The sequence below is a fragment of the Microcaecilia unicolor genome, chromosome 7, assembly GCF_901765095.1.
Source record: "Microcaecilia unicolor chromosome 7, aMicUni1.1, whole genome shotgun sequence".
NCBI classification, from domain to species: domain Eukaryota; kingdom Metazoa; phylum Chordata; class Amphibia; order Gymnophiona; family Siphonopidae; genus Microcaecilia; species Microcaecilia unicolor.
This window is the reverse complement of record NC_044037.1, coordinates 20,794,870-20,810,018: the sequence shown is the minus strand read 5'-3', so window position 1 is coordinate 20,810,018 and position 15,149 is coordinate 20,794,870. Positions and strand designations below refer to the sequence as shown.

Sequence of the window (15,149 nt, the reverse complement as noted above, 5' to 3'; positions counted from 1 at the left end):
GGTAATTTGTGTTGTGTTTGGCACCCCCAATTATTTCAAAAAGTTGGCCTCTATCTATGGGTCAATTTATTTGCCAGTCTCTCTCACCCTTGGCCCCTTCCACGATTCTCTTTTTCATTTGAGATTGTGTTCTATTCCATGGAAGTTTTCAGTGCCCATCCAATTGAGCTGTGTACTTGTTATTTTCCTTGATCCAATGTTTTTTTTTACCTGCCTGACAGTGAGCTAGGCCATGGGCTGGAGATGATTAAGCTCCTATCCCGGCCACATTTCCTGTTGTAAAAATCTACTTTCCTAGGTCCTTTCTTGAGCAAATGCATGCTTTTCTTTTTAGAAACACACATACACTCCCTGGGAATAACTCACGCTTCATCATTCCCCCCCCCCCCTCCCCATGCAACTGTCCAGAATTCACCCTTCCTTCATTTTCCCCATCATTCACCCTCTCTCAGTTGACCCCGCCCCCCCCTCAAACATTGTCCTCCAAGATTTTAGAATTCTGGAAGGAGCTCTCTCGCTTGACCTCCACCTGAGAACTATCAATTTAATAACTGCATTATGTGATCTAGAAGGAGATATAAATGGGGGGTGGAGGGGGGGGGGGGAAGAGAACCTGGGTGGTTGCAAATCCAGTTGTGGTTGAGCTGGAGGAGGATACTCTTTTTATCCAAATAACTAAGAGACCCCTATACAAAGCTGCAGTTACCGCCAACGTAACGGGTGACAGTAAGGGCTCATGCGCTAATCTGCTTTAATGACCACACGCTAATGGCAAAATTAGGGGCCCTTTTCTTAAGCAGCGGTAGTGCCACATTAGTACTAACGCTGGGGTAGCGCAGGTGGCCTGCGGTAATTCCAAAGTTGGCGCGTGCTGTTTCCCGCGGTAGAAAATAATTTTCTATTTTCTACCACGGGGGGCGTTTCCAGAGGTAATCGACAGCACAACCACATTGGTGCGTACTGCATGATTACCACATGAGTAGTGCATGAGCCCTTACCGCTAGGTCATTGGATGGCAGTAAATAGCGCGTGGCCATTTACTGCCCCGTTAAAAAGGCCTTTTTTCCCAGCCACAGTAAAAAATGGCCCAGCATGTGCCAAAAACATATGCTCACGCTACCACAGGCCACGTTTTACTGTGGCTTAGTAAAAGGACCCCTTAGTGCATGGTCATTAATACAAAAATAGGAAATTTCCCCATTTTACCCCAGCAGTAAAAAATGGCCTTAGCGCACAGGAAAGACCTGCGTAAGGGACGCTAGGTCACTTTTTACCATTGTTTGGTAAAAGGGCTCCCAAGTAAATGCCGAAATATGCAGAAACAAAAGTCTAGAAATTAAAGCCATAAACCTGAGCAGCAGTGGTTTTTTGCATGTTAGATTAACGTATCTAACGTGCAAAAAAATTTACATTATCCAGATTGCAACGGCCTTAAATACAAATCTACCTACGCATCCAGCTTCTCCTTCATAGGCACACAGCTATGGAATGCACTACCTAAGATCAATTCAGAACCATCTAAATTTCAGGAAATTACTGAGGACCACCCTGTTCAAGAAGGCTTACCTTCAGGGGCGTATCTGAGGTTCGGCGGTAGGGGGGGCAGGGGCTAGAGTGAGGGGGCACATTATAGCCCCCCCTACCGCCGTCAGCCGCCCCCCACCGCCGTTAACACTCCCTCCCTCCCTCCCTCGCCTACCGCCATCACCTACCCCGAGGTCCACTTCCTCCGGCTTTTTAAAATATTGCTTCAGCTGGCGGGGGACCCCAACCCCCTGCCAGCCCAGCCGCGATCTTTAACTTTTTCATCCTTGTCGTGCAGCGCGCCGTGAAAGCTGCATGCATCTTTAGTTCCAGTTGGCCCCACGCAGATACGCCCCTGTTTACCTTCCAGACTCAACCTAACTTGCTTCTTCTTTGTTACAGCAAAATTCATGGACTCTATTATCTTTAATTATCTTTTATTATCTCTGTTGTTTTATACGTTGCATATACGATTACTATCTTATTATTACATTGTTTAATTGTATTTTACTAACTGTAGCCTGCACTACGGTATTGTGTAAGCCACATTGAGCCTACAACTAGTGGGAAAATGTGGAGTATAAATGTGTTAAATAAATAAATATAACATTAAGAACCTGTATTTTATTTTGTGTTTTAGATTCTAAGAAAGGTGAGCTGATTATTGGGAATCTTTCTAGTTTTGAAACAGGACATTACCGCTGCACTGCTTCTAACCGCCTTGGGAACGCTACGTGTGAACTTGACTTAAGCACGGGAGGTAATTATAAAATTTTTATTTATAAATGACATGTTTTTTTTAATCCCTGGGTTTTCATCCCATTTATATAGCTTCTTCTCTTTCTGTAGCTCAGCCATTACAGCATCAGTTCGTGCTCCGAGAACCTTTAATCTATATTCAGTGCACGAGGTCAGCTAGAAGAACCATAAAAAGTATCGCTGTGTGCTCCAGTCCTATCTGTTTGCATACATTAAAACAGCAATACTTTTTCAACGCAGAAATGCTTGATTTTGGCACCAAGACAAATTCTAAGTGAAGTAGCATAATCCATCGTGTGCATTGAAATATGTGCCTGCATATATAAAATGTAAACGGCTTTGGTTGAACAACCACATGGATAATAATGGCAAGGAATTATTTGGCCAAAGCCTGCGTCTGAGGCAAAACTGTGGGACAAAACAACAAAATTATAATCACTTAATAACAATAGATTAAAAACTAGAAAACAGGAATAGAGGTGAAAAAGATGACAGGAGAAGAGAAAAAAAAAACAAATAAATGGCAGAATACCATGGAAAGAGAGCTATAAGAAAATAGAGGAAAGCAGAAACTAGAGACCTGGACCAACATGATTACAAAAATTAAATGGCCAGATAACAACAGTAGAAAAAAAGAATTTTATTTTTAATTTAGGATACAGTAATGTGGTAACCACTGTCCCCTCTAAGGTGAACAGGAGTCCGGCAACTGCATTGCTGCCAGTCTGTGAGTGTGGGTGTGTGTGTGTGGGGGGAGTTCAATATTATGTGTTCAATGACTAGAGACAGTTCCCTGGAGTCCTGCAGAGCTTGCCTGTCCGGCTCTATTGAAAATGTGATAGTGAAACAGCACCACCTACTGGCAGGACTGTAGGCGGAGGACTCCTGCTCAGCTTAGAGGGAACAGTGGTGGGTAGCTGATAGTCCACTTGAAAGGTTAATAAATAGAAATAAAGCAGAAAACACAAAATAAGGTGATGCCATTTTTATTGGTTTAATATATTTTTTGATTAGGGTGATACTAGGCAGAAGGGGGCAGGTCAGAGCAATATTTTGGTATCACCTTTATTTCATGTTTTATTTTTAAATCTGCATTGATTAATTTTGTGATTGGAATATGAATATTTTTAAAATTGACATCTGCTATCTTTATATATGCACAATGGGAACATTCACCACTGTTTCTAATTTTTGTCTACCTATTTCTATTTTTACCTTGTGATTACTTATTCTGTTCTTGGTGAGGTTCTGTCTGTATTATGTGAAAGAGGTGAAGTATTCTGTTAGCACTGATTGTCTGTGAAGAATCCATTTGTACTGGTTCGTTTAGTTTTCCCAGTAAGTGTATTAATGTTCTAGCGCATACTGAAATGTTTACTGTGCTGCCTTTTCCTGGGTAGGCCCTTGTGGTGTGACTCCTGGATGTTAGTGCTGTTAAGGTATGGTGGAATTGCTATTTAGGTCCTGAGTGACTTTTGTGGGGGTTTTGTATTACATCACAATAATCAGGGCTCATTTTCAAAGCACTTAAGACTTCTGACTTACAAAGTTACATATTTATTTATTTATTTATTATTACATTTGTACCCCGCACTTTCCCACTCAAAGCAGGTTCAATGCGGCTTACATAATAATAAGGATTACAGAGTATTGATAGAGAAAATATAGGTTAATCATATTAGAATAATAGAAGAGATGGGGAAGGGTGTAGGGATTAGGAGAGGTATGAGCCCAGGGTAGATGAGCATTGGAGGAGGGTAGAGGAGGCGGGAGGGGGAATGGGACATGGGAAAAGCATAGGGAAGTTTGGTGGGAGATGTAGTCTGAGTCATTGTCGTTGTCTTCTGGATATGTGTTGGGTAGATGGGCTCAAAGGATTAGATTGGGTCATTTGGGTAGGCTTGCTTGAACATGGGTTTTTAATGATTTCCGGAAGGGTAGACAGTCACTGATTGAGTGGATGGGTATTCCAGAGTTGGCTGCCTAAGAAGGAGAAGTTGGACCCATAATAGGCTTTGTACTTGAGTCCTTTGCAATTGGGATAATGTAGGTTGAGGTAATTTCACGAAGTTTCAGACATGTTTCTGGTGGGAAGATCATTCAGATTGAGCATATAGTCTGGAGATTCACCGTGGATAATCTTGTGGATTCGTTCTTTGATAGGAAGCCAGTGAAATTTTTCACATAGGTTATTATGTAAGTCTAAGTGCTTTGAAAATACGCCAATATGACTGATACTGGATTTTGCATTTGGATTTAACTCAGTAGTAGCTCTTGGTGAGGTACATTCAGATATAGTAGGTATTTTCCTGTCCTGGAGAACTTTGTTGTACCTGAGGCAATGGAGGGTTATGTAACTTGCTCAAGATCTCAAGGAACAGTGGTGGGATTTGAATCCTGGCTTCCACTATTCTCAGCAAACTGCTCTAACCACTGTGTATGACTAATACAGAAAATTCATACTCCAAACATGTTTAGTAAATCAACAATAAACTAAAGGCTAACAGATTTGAAGCCTGATGGCTATTTAGCAACCTATCAAAAAAAAACCAAAACCCAAAACAAAACGATAGGCAAATCATTTAGGGGGTCCTTTAACTAAAATGCTCTAGAATCGGGGCTTTGTGTGGTCATGCGGGATTTTACTGTGCACTAAACCCAGATATAATTCAGTACTTTTGGGGGATTTTTAAAATATATTTTATTGCAGGTCATGTGCTAATGTTGTCACTAGTGCATGGTACGCACATGGAGTTAACACGGGAGAACTTACCAACTCCTATTTAGGACGCGCTAAGAGGTCCTGAGTTAACCCTGCATTAGCCAGTTAAAGTGCATTAAGTATAATGTGCTAGCTGATTAATGCTTCCAACCCACTATCTGCCACCTCATGCCCTCTCCCAAAAATATTTTTAAAAATCAGTAACACGCAGGTTAGCGCACGCAAACAGGCAATATACCACAAGAGGCTTAAACGTGTTTCTGTGGCAGCTGTTTACACACACTAACCATGCATAAAGGGAAGGGGAAAGGGAATGGGGCTTGATATGCTGCCTTTCTGTGGTTTTTGTAACTACATTCACGGTGGTTTACATGGTAAATGCAGGTACTTATTTGTACCTGGGGCAATAGAGGGTTGGGTGACTTGCCCAGAGTCACAAGGAGCGGCAGTGGGAATGGAACCCAGTTCCCCAGGATCTGAATCTGCTGCACTAACCATTAGGCTACTCCTCCACTCCAAGGGCCTAATGCCTGTTAGTAAAAGGGCACCTTAATGATTTCCAGTCAGGAAGATGCTGAACTGACTGCGAGACAAGTGTTAAAGTACCTGCCCGTTCCGTACTTCCAGAATACTGCACATATTTAGATTTTTTTTTCTTTGGCAAATAATTCCCTGGAGTGTATTCAGTGTGCATAATATTATTTATTTATTACATTTGTACTCTGCGCTTTCCCACTCAAAGCAGGTTCAATGCGGCTTACATAGTAATTGGGATTACAAAGTATTGGTGGAGAGAAATAAGTTGAGTATTATCAGAGTAATAAAAGAAATAAGTAATAAAAGAAATAAGAATGTAGAAACACAGGGGTGAGGGGAGTGGGAGAAGTAGGAGCAAGGGTAAGTGAGCAATTGGAGGGTAGATGAGGCGGAGGGGAATGGGCAAGAGTGAAGGGAGTAGGAGAGGTGTGAGTAAGGGTAGGTGAGCATTGGGGGAGGGGTCGATGAGGCGAAAGGGGATAGAACAGGGGATAAGCAGGGGAAAATGAGGCGGGAGATGTAGTCTAGGTCGTTGTCATTGTCTCCTGGATATGTGATGAATAGATGGGTTTGTGGGAATTAATCTGGATCGTTTGGGTAGGCTTGTCTGAACAGATGGGTTTTTAGTGATTTCCGAAAGGGCAGATGGTCACTGAGTGGTCGGATTGGTCTGGGGAGGGCATTCCAGAGTTGGCTGCCTAAGAAGGAGAAGTTGGATCCATAATAGGTTTTGTACTTGAGTCCTTTGCAATTGGAGTAGTGTAGGTTGAGGTAAGTTCGTGAGGTTGTAGACATGTTCCTGGTGGGGAGGTCGATCAAGTCGAGCATATAGCCTGGAGATTCACCGTGGATAATCTTGTGCATAGGCGGTCGGTGGCCCAACTGTTTGGGGAGGCTAAAGGGGGCGGGGTTAGGGGTGGGGCCAGGGTGGAGCTTAAATCCATAATTGTCTGATAACACACAGAAAAAATAAATAAATAAAAGTCACAATTAATATCTTTTATTAAATTTAGATATTAGATATGTATCATATGTCAAAGAATAAAGTGGTTGCTCAAAGCATATTCTAACCACAATCGCTCAACTGCAAAACACTATGCACAACTTTGTGCAAAAACACACTCAGAACCTTACTGTACCATAAATATTACATTGGGCAGAACCTAATACACCAATATACCACCCATACGGAAAATGCAGACCGTCAACAATATGAAACAAGGGATCATATCACCACAATTCTCATGTAGAGCCACAAAACACCCTAATTCATGTTTAATGTGGGATAAAATGCCATAAATAAGTAAATAAATATAAACTTTTAATGTTGAGCACCTGATTCTCAAAGTGGACATGTTCCAAACACTATAATGAAAATAAAATGATCTTTTCTACCTTTGTTGTCTGGTGACTTTTTCTGATCATGCTGGCCCAATATCCGATTCTGCTGCTATCTGTCCTCAGGTGTCAGTGCAAGTCTCTTTGGTATGAACTGCTCATATGCAGGTCAGGAAGTCATCCACGTTAAATATCTCCCTGGCAACCCAGGACACCTCCAGCCAACCCCCCCCCCCCCCCTGTTCTCCCAGCAGTAAGGTAAACAAATTAAACCATAAACCAATTTCTACAACTGGGCTTTCACTGCAGCTCCTGCTGTGAGGATGGAGGTAAATCAACAATTTAAACCCCCCCAGAGCAGCGGAACTCCACAGCTGATCCATCCTGCTGCAGCAGGGGAGGCTTAGCCTCCCCAAGCCTCTTATACCGGGCTCCTATGATCTTGTGGATTAGTGTGTGGACTTTGAAATACCATCAGCAGCAGTGATACTGGGGGGGGGGGGGGGGGGGGGAGGGGGAGAGGGGAGGAGGCTGTTTTCAAATGTTTCTGCACTGTTCCTGTACTGCTGACATAGATGTGCCCTCCACCCCAAGGATCTCAACTTGTCCTGTTATGCCTGCCCCATCCCATCCCATTAGTCCCACCTCTCTTTAGACTTACCAAATAGCTGAGCCACCAAAGCAGTAGGGAACGGAAGTGCTAAAAATTCAAGCAGTGTAGCGTAAGGGTCAAGTAAAAGTCATGGAGACAGCAATGATTAGAGCTGAAAGGGGTGTGACAATTGGAAGTGGAGGTTAGCACGGTGGACTGGGAACCTGGGAAAGGGGTTTAATTCTCACTGTGGTTCCTTGTGACCCTGTGCAAGTCACAGGGGTCCTTTTACAAAGGCGTGCTACAAAATGGCTTGCGGTAGTGTAGGCGCGGGTTTTGGCCGTGCCACGATCCATTTTTTAGCACGCCTGTAAAAAAGGCCTTGGACGTATGGCAAAATGAAAATTGCCGTGCATCCATTTTGGGTCTGAGACCTTACCACCAGTCATTGACCTAGTAGTAAAGACTCACGCGGTAACTGGGCGGTAATGGCCTTTGCAAACCAAATGCCACTTGACGCGTGTCCGTTACGCGCGCCCGAAAATAATTTTTTTTCAGACGCGCGCCAAAAATGAAACGACCACAAGAGCCACATGGTAGTCGGGTGGTAAATCCATTTTGGCACGCGTTGGGCATGTGTAGACGCTTACACGGCTTAGTAGAAGGACCTCTTAACTCTCCATTGCTCCAGGTACAAACACTTAGACAGTGCGGCCCCTAGAGACACAGAAAGTTCCTGCATATAATAAATGTAAACCAGGGTGTACCACAGAAAAACAACATATCAAATCCATAACCCTTTACAAATCTCTGAGAAGATTCACCCTGTACCTGAAGCAGGTATGTTTTCACTCCAAAATGCATGAAAGCTACAAACAAATTTGGGTGAATCCAGTGGGTGGCACTGCCCTACGTGGAGTTACAGTGTCTATGATGGCCACGCCTCTTATGTGGTCCAAACATCTTTAGAAGGTGTTTGCCAAATATATATATATTATGGGGCTTTTTCTCTTAATATCTGTTTTTACGACACAGACGTCTGGCATTTCAGCCCCTTATGGCCACAAATAGTTTGGTGGCAGTTCAGTGATCCAGGATCATTACAGTCCTGGAGTCCTTGCCCTCTTCCCCTGTTCCACCTGCTTTGTCTTTTCTTTCAACACTGGCCTTGTGTGTTACAGCTGGAGAAGGAATCATTGCCGCAGCGGTAATTGGAGCGATCCTAGTGGCGGCTGTTATTTGTGCCATTGTCGTCTTTTTAACAATAAAGTTAAAGAAGAGCAAAAAGGAAAAATTTGCTGTTGCTGAAATGAAGTAAGACCGCTCTGCTTTTTTTGTTTGTTTGTTTTTTTAAAGTTACAACACTGATGTTTTCTGTTTGTAGATCTTGGAATATCTTGGTCGATTATGGTACCATTAACTATCCAGCTCATTTTCGAAGGAGATTGCCGGCCATCTTCTGACACAAATCGGGAGATGGCCGGCGATCTCCTGAACCCGGCCAAATCGGTATAATCGAAAGCCGATTTTGGCCGGCGCCAACTGCTTTCCATCGCGGAGCCGGCCAAACTTCAAGGGGGCATGTCGGTAGGGTAGCGAAGGCGGGACGGGCCCGTGGTCAGGAGATGGCCGGCTTCGCCCGATAATGGAAAAAAGAAAGCCGGTCCTGACGAGCATTTCGCCGGCTTCACTTGGTCCCTTTTTTTTCAGGACCAAGCTTCAAAAAGGTGCCCCAAATGACCACCACAGGGAATCGGGGATCACCTCCCCTTACTCCCCCAGTGGTCACCAACTCCCTCCCACCCCCAAAAAAAAACTTTTTTGCCGGCCTCTATGCCAGCCTGAAATGTCATACCTAGCTCCCTGACAGCAGTATGCAGGTCCCTGGAGCAGTTTTTTGTGGGTGCAGAGCACTTCAGGCAGGTGAACCCAGGCCCACCCCCACCCTACCTGTTACACTTGTGGTGGTAAATGGGAGCCCTCCAACCCCCCCCCCCCCCAAAACCCACTCTACCCACATATTGGTGCCCCCCTTCATCCACAAGGGCTATGGTAATGGTGTAGAGTTGTGGGTAGTAGGTTTTGGGGGGCTCAGCACACAAGGTAAGGGAGGTATGCACCTGGGAGCAATTTTTGAAGTCCAATGCAGTGCCCCCTAGGGTGCCCGGTTGGTGTCCCGGCATGTCAGGGGGACCAGTGCACTACAAATGCTGGCCCCTCCCACGACCAAATGCCTTGGATTTGGCCGGGTTTGAGATGACCGGCATCGGTTTCCATTATTGGTGAAAACCGATGCTAGCCATCTCTGACATTTGGCTGGCCCCAACCGTATTATCGAAATGAAAGAAGGCTGGCCATCTTTTTCGATAATACGGTTTGGGACTGCTCTTTGCAGCGCCTGCCATATAGATGGCCGGCGCCGTTCAATTATGCCCCTCCATGTGTATCTTAATTTAGAATATAATGTAAATATCTTTGATAGAAAAGTGATTTTCTTCCCGATGAGTGGATCTTTTCCGGGTTACAATTATCATAATAGTATATCATCTAAGCCCAAGCTGTTTAGTTGGGTTTTAATGCTGAAATCTATATCCACAGCAACTGCTAGCCACTACACATGCCAATATGTACAGTGCAAGGCCGGCTCAAGGGACTTTGATGCCCTAAGCTAACTTTTGATCATTTCTAGCAAGCTCACCCTTCACCCTCTGCCTGCATCTGCTCTCTTCCAGCCAACTCTCCCACCTACCCTCAGGCTCCCTTCCAGCCAGCTCCTCCACCTGCATGCATCAGAGACATAGCCAGACCTCAGTTTTGGGGGTGGGGGGTCCTGAGCCCAAAGTGTGAGGGGGGGGGTCATTTTGCCCCACCTTCTTGCTGCGCTCAACCCCTGCCATAACCCCACATACCGGGGCTGGCAGGGGTCCCCAAGCCCCGCCAGCAGAATCCTACCTGCAGAAATATTCAGTGCCGTGCTGCCTGGCCCACTTTCCCACCCCGATGCGCACGCTTGGTTTTAGTGAAATTGAGCATGCGCACCAAAACTGAGTATGAGCGCACGGGAGGGGTAAAGCCGGACAGGAAACATGGCACCAAATATCACCGCAGGAAAGCTTCTGCTGGCAGGGATTGGGGACCCCCCCCGACAGCCAAACCAACAGTCCTTAGGGGCCCGAACCCAAAATTGGGGGGCCCGGGCCCCCAATGGCTATGCCACTGATGCAGCAGCTGCTTCTGTATCCTTTAAACAGTAGCGATAGCATGTTGCTGTGCTCTCGCTCGTTCCCCTTTGCTGTTGCCAGCACTGCTACAGGTTTAAACTGAAGAATGGGTAAGTACCTGTTTTTGAATTCAAACCTTAATTTTGCTGGAGAACCCTCTCCTCCAGGAGCAGTCGCGTGGCTGTGGGCTATGAAGGTCCCATGCTCCGGAACAGGAAGTTGACATCAGAGGGAGCAGAGTAGGATTACCATATGTCCGGATTTACCCAGACATGTCCGGGCAACCAGGCGGGTTTTGCCAATCTGCCCGTTTGTCTGGATTTCTGGACAAACGGGCAGGCTGGTGGGCAGCCAGCCTGCCTGCCCGTTTGTCCAGAAATCCAGACAAACGGGCAGATTGCTAGCCTCCCCTCCCCTTACTTACTACTGCCCTGGTGGTCTAGTGACCTCTTCCGCCTTCGGGGCAGGAAAGAGCCCCCGCTTTCCTGCCCAGAGCGCTGCCCTGCATGCTTCCTTCCTGTTGCAGATCTTGGCGCCGACTCAAAATGGCCACCGAGAGTTGACGTGACCTCGCGAGACTTCAACTCTCGGTGGCCATTTTGAATCAGCGCCGAGATCAGCAACAGGAAGGACGCATGCAGGGCAGCGCTCCGGGCAGGAAAGAGGGGGCTCTTTCCTGCCTCAAAGAGGTCACTAGACCTGGTGGGCAGCAGTAAGGTAAGGGGAGGTGGGTTGACAGGGTGTGTGACAGGGGGGAGGGGAAATGTGACAGGGGGCGGAGCGAGTGTGTGGAAAGGGGCGGGGCGAGTGTGTGGTGGGGGCGGGGCATGTGTCCTGCTTTTGGGGGGACGAAATATAGTAACCCTAGAGCAGAGGACCGGAAAAGCCGAAAGCTGTGCAGCTGCTCAGCGCACCCCCTTGCTGCCTACACCCAGCGCAGACCGCCCTCCCCTCGGTATGCCACTGCTGGAGACAGCGCAGTGAGAGAGCATAGTAGTGAGAGCACCAACACTCTCTCGCTGCTGTGAAGAGTGAGCCAATGACCCCCTTGAGCCTCGCTGCCCTGAACCAGTGTTTTTCCTGGCTTATACCTTAAGCTGGCCCGGGTAAAGGATTGCCCACATATAATACCCAGTTCACATCTACAGTGGCCTGCTATCACATCGTCATCCAGAGCCTATAAATGGTGTGCAAATTTCTGCATACAAAATTGTGTGCTGTGCTGAATGCACAACTAAATTGGCTTACGAGACAATTAGCACCAATATTTGGGTGCTAACAATTATTAGCGTTAATTGGCAACAGCTTGGATTGGCACTTGCATCTTGCTATGCACCATTCTTTAAAAATCCGCGTGAAAATCTTATAGTGTACAACTCAAAAGGGGCGTGACCATGGGAGGGGCAGTCACTAAAGACATGTGCAGTATTACTGAATATCAGGGATCCGCATCTAAATTACACACCACGACTTACTCCAGGTTTCAGTTGGTGGTGTAAATCCTTGCACCCAAAGTTTGCGTGGAAATCGAGTTTAAGCACTATTCTATAAACGGCATCTACGCTTTCCACACCCTTTTTTTGGTGCCATTTACTTAATCTAGATGAGTGATGAAAATGATAAAGGGAATGGGATGACTTCCCTATGAGAAAAGGCTAAAGCGGCTAGGGCTCTTCAGCTTGGAGAAAAGGCGGCTGAGGGGAGATATGATAGAGGTCTATAAAATAATGAGTGGAGTTGAACGGATAGACATGAATCGATTGTTTACTCTTTCCAAAAATACTAGGACTAGGGGGCATGCGATGAAGCTACAAAGTAGAAAATTTAAAACGAATCGGTGAAATTTTTCTTCACGTAACGTGTAATTAAACTCTGGAATTCGTTGCCAGAGAATGTAGTAAAGGCGGTTAGCTTAGCAGAGTTTTAAAAAGGTTTGGACGGCTTCCTAAAGGAAAAGTCCATAGACCATTATTAAATTGGACTTGGGGAAAATCCACTATTTCTGGGATAAGCAGTATAAAATGTTTTGTACTTTTCTGGGATCTTGCCAGGTATTTGTGACCTGGATTGGAAACAGGATGCTGGGCTTGATGGACCTTTGGTCTGTCCCAGTATGACAATACTTATGTACATTTGTACACCTGTACTTGCAATGCATGTGAATTACTCCTTATTAAAAGTTTGCAGAAATCTACCTGCGAATGATGTTGTTTTGCATTCGTTTACGTAATCATCATGTCTCTTTTCAACTTATCACAGGCCAATGAATCAGACCCAGCAACAGAGCAGCTCTAAGCATGGAACAGCAGAGCAGACAGAACCTACTGCGGAAAGCCTGTTGGCAGCCCAGCCAGGCCATGGGCATGAGGCTCAACAGGATGACAGCGCCACCTCTGCTGTCATTGAAAACGGAGAAAGGGAAGGACAGGAAACACCAGCCATGGCCTAATTTCCAGCCATACACTAAGCTCCTCCCTTGTAAAGAAAATGCGATTACTCAGTTATTACTCTGTATTCTATTATTGATGTGGCCGGGATTTTCATTGTCAGCCTGAAAACAGAATTGAGCAGCTACAGAATATTAGAGTCACTTGAGTTTCCCCATATTTTAACCCCTTGTCATTTTTTTAAAAGAAAGTACTGCTTTAGGACCTTCCAAATGCTTAAATCAACAGTAAGGCTCCGCTTCTGGGGAGGAATTTTGCATACTATGGGTGACACACGAAGGCACTATTGCTGGGACAATCGGTGGAAATTTGGTTTAAAAGTAAAAATTCACAGTGGGCAGATGTTGCAGGTGTCAAGGAATAGTTAATGGAGTTTTCTATGCGTATTAACAAAGAGGTAACACATTCTTCTGATCACATTTTGTGCATGGCAACTTTACTCTTAACATCTGTCAAACACTGGGGTCAGTTCACCCTTCCCAGATAGAACCAGTTCATCTACATTACAAACCCGCACCTCTGTTTCCTCCTCAGGTCCCAGCTCCTGTGTTTTATCATTCACAAGAAGCCTTTTGGCTTAGGTTGTCATGTACATGTGGAGGGGAATTCTAGAACCAGGCCCCTGGAAGGAGCTTATCCAATAAATGAAAGCAGGCGCCTACTTTCCTTTAAAGCAGGGCTTCTCAACGGAGTCCTCGGGGCACACCCAGCCGGTTAGATTTTCAGGATAATCCCAATGAATATGCATGTGATTGTTTGCATACCAAGGAGGTGAAGGCTGGGGGAAAAGGAGGTACGAGAAAGAGGCTGGGCGGACGGGGTGGGAGGTCATGAGAGAGACCAGTGGGGACTCAGGCTATGTGATAACATGAAAAACTGTCCCTTTGCTTCGCCTGTCAAGGTGAAAAAGCATGCTTTGGGAAGGGAGATTGCTGGCTTCTGCCAGTGATTTGCAGAGGCACCTTAAGGAACTGATTTACGAAGGTTTCTTCGCCCATTGCCACAGAATAGGGGGGAAAAAAAAAAGCCTTCGTATGTCAGTTGCTAAGAGTACCAAAAAACAACAAGGCAAGTGATCTGCAAAATCCAACGTGGAAAATAAGCCAGCAGATACCGGCGTATCCATTAGTGATTCGAAAACCTAACAGGATTTGCCGTTTGTACTGGTTTTTTCTTCATTTATTTTTTCCTTGTCCAGATATGAAAATTGCAATTGTTCTTTTCAAAAGGATACATTCTAGCCCCTGACGCAGCCCTTTGTGGGCGAAACACGGCCTGTGTTGGGCAACTTTCTTACACACGGTATCTATATATATAAAAGGCAACCCCAACGTTCTGAAGCCTCCACGGAAGTTGAGGCGCCCGAGATATCCGGTGTGCCCTGGAGTGTCTGCACCGCCCTCGCGTCAAAACGTCATGACGTCGAGGGCGGAGCTATTGACACTCGAGGGCCGAAATGGCCCACAGCGAACAAGGCAAGTAGCTTCAAGGGACGGAGGGAGGGGGCCCCTTGCTAGCGCCCGTTTCATTCCGCTCAGAAATGGGCATTTTTTCCTAGTCTTTAATAAAATCCTTTTGATGTTATACTGATCTTCTGGCTTATTTTCCAAGTTGCTAAGAGTACTGCTGATCTGGGAGGGGATCCCCCCCTCCCAACTTCATTGGGGCAATGTTAGAGGGGTGGGGAAAAAGAGGCAAGATTCATTGAGCCCTGCTCTAAAGGAAATCATGCCAGTCTGGACAGTCTTTCAACATTTTACTCATAATCTGAAAAGCTTACAAAGATTAAACAAACTGTTTAGGCTTCCTATTGCAAATTTCGCATCCGACAGGTGGCAGGAAGTAAAATAAACCTGAACGATACATTTATTTTTTGTTACCTTTGTACCCCGCACTTTCCCACTCATGGCAGGCTCAATGCGGCTTACATGGGGCAATGGAGGATTAAGTGACTTGCCCAGAGTCACAAGGAGCTGCCTGTGCCTGAAGTGGGAATCGAACTCAGTTCC

The 15,149-nt window shown here is 45.6% G+C and overlaps 1 protein-coding gene across 2 annotated transcripts in view; it reads left to right on the top strand.

Moving 5' to 3' along the window:
• The window catches only part of VSIG1 (V-set and immunoglobulin domain containing 1), a 75,978-nt gene extending 61,826 nt beyond the window's left edge, over nucleotides 1-14,152 (top strand). For both annotated transcript variants that reach the window (XM_030210668.1, XM_030210667.1), the window contains 3 exons: nucleotides 2,165-2,284; nucleotides 8,654-8,786; nucleotides 12,953-14,152. In XM_030210668.1, the coding sequence (XP_030066528.1) occupies nucleotides 2,165-2,284; nucleotides 8,654-8,786; nucleotides 12,953-13,142 (443 nt within the window). In that variant the 3' untranslated portion in view covers nucleotides 13,143-14,152. The remainder of the gene's footprint in view (nucleotides 1-2,164; nucleotides 2,285-8,653; nucleotides 8,787-12,952) is intronic.
• The last annotated feature ends 997 nt before the right edge of the window (nucleotides 14,153-15,149 follow it).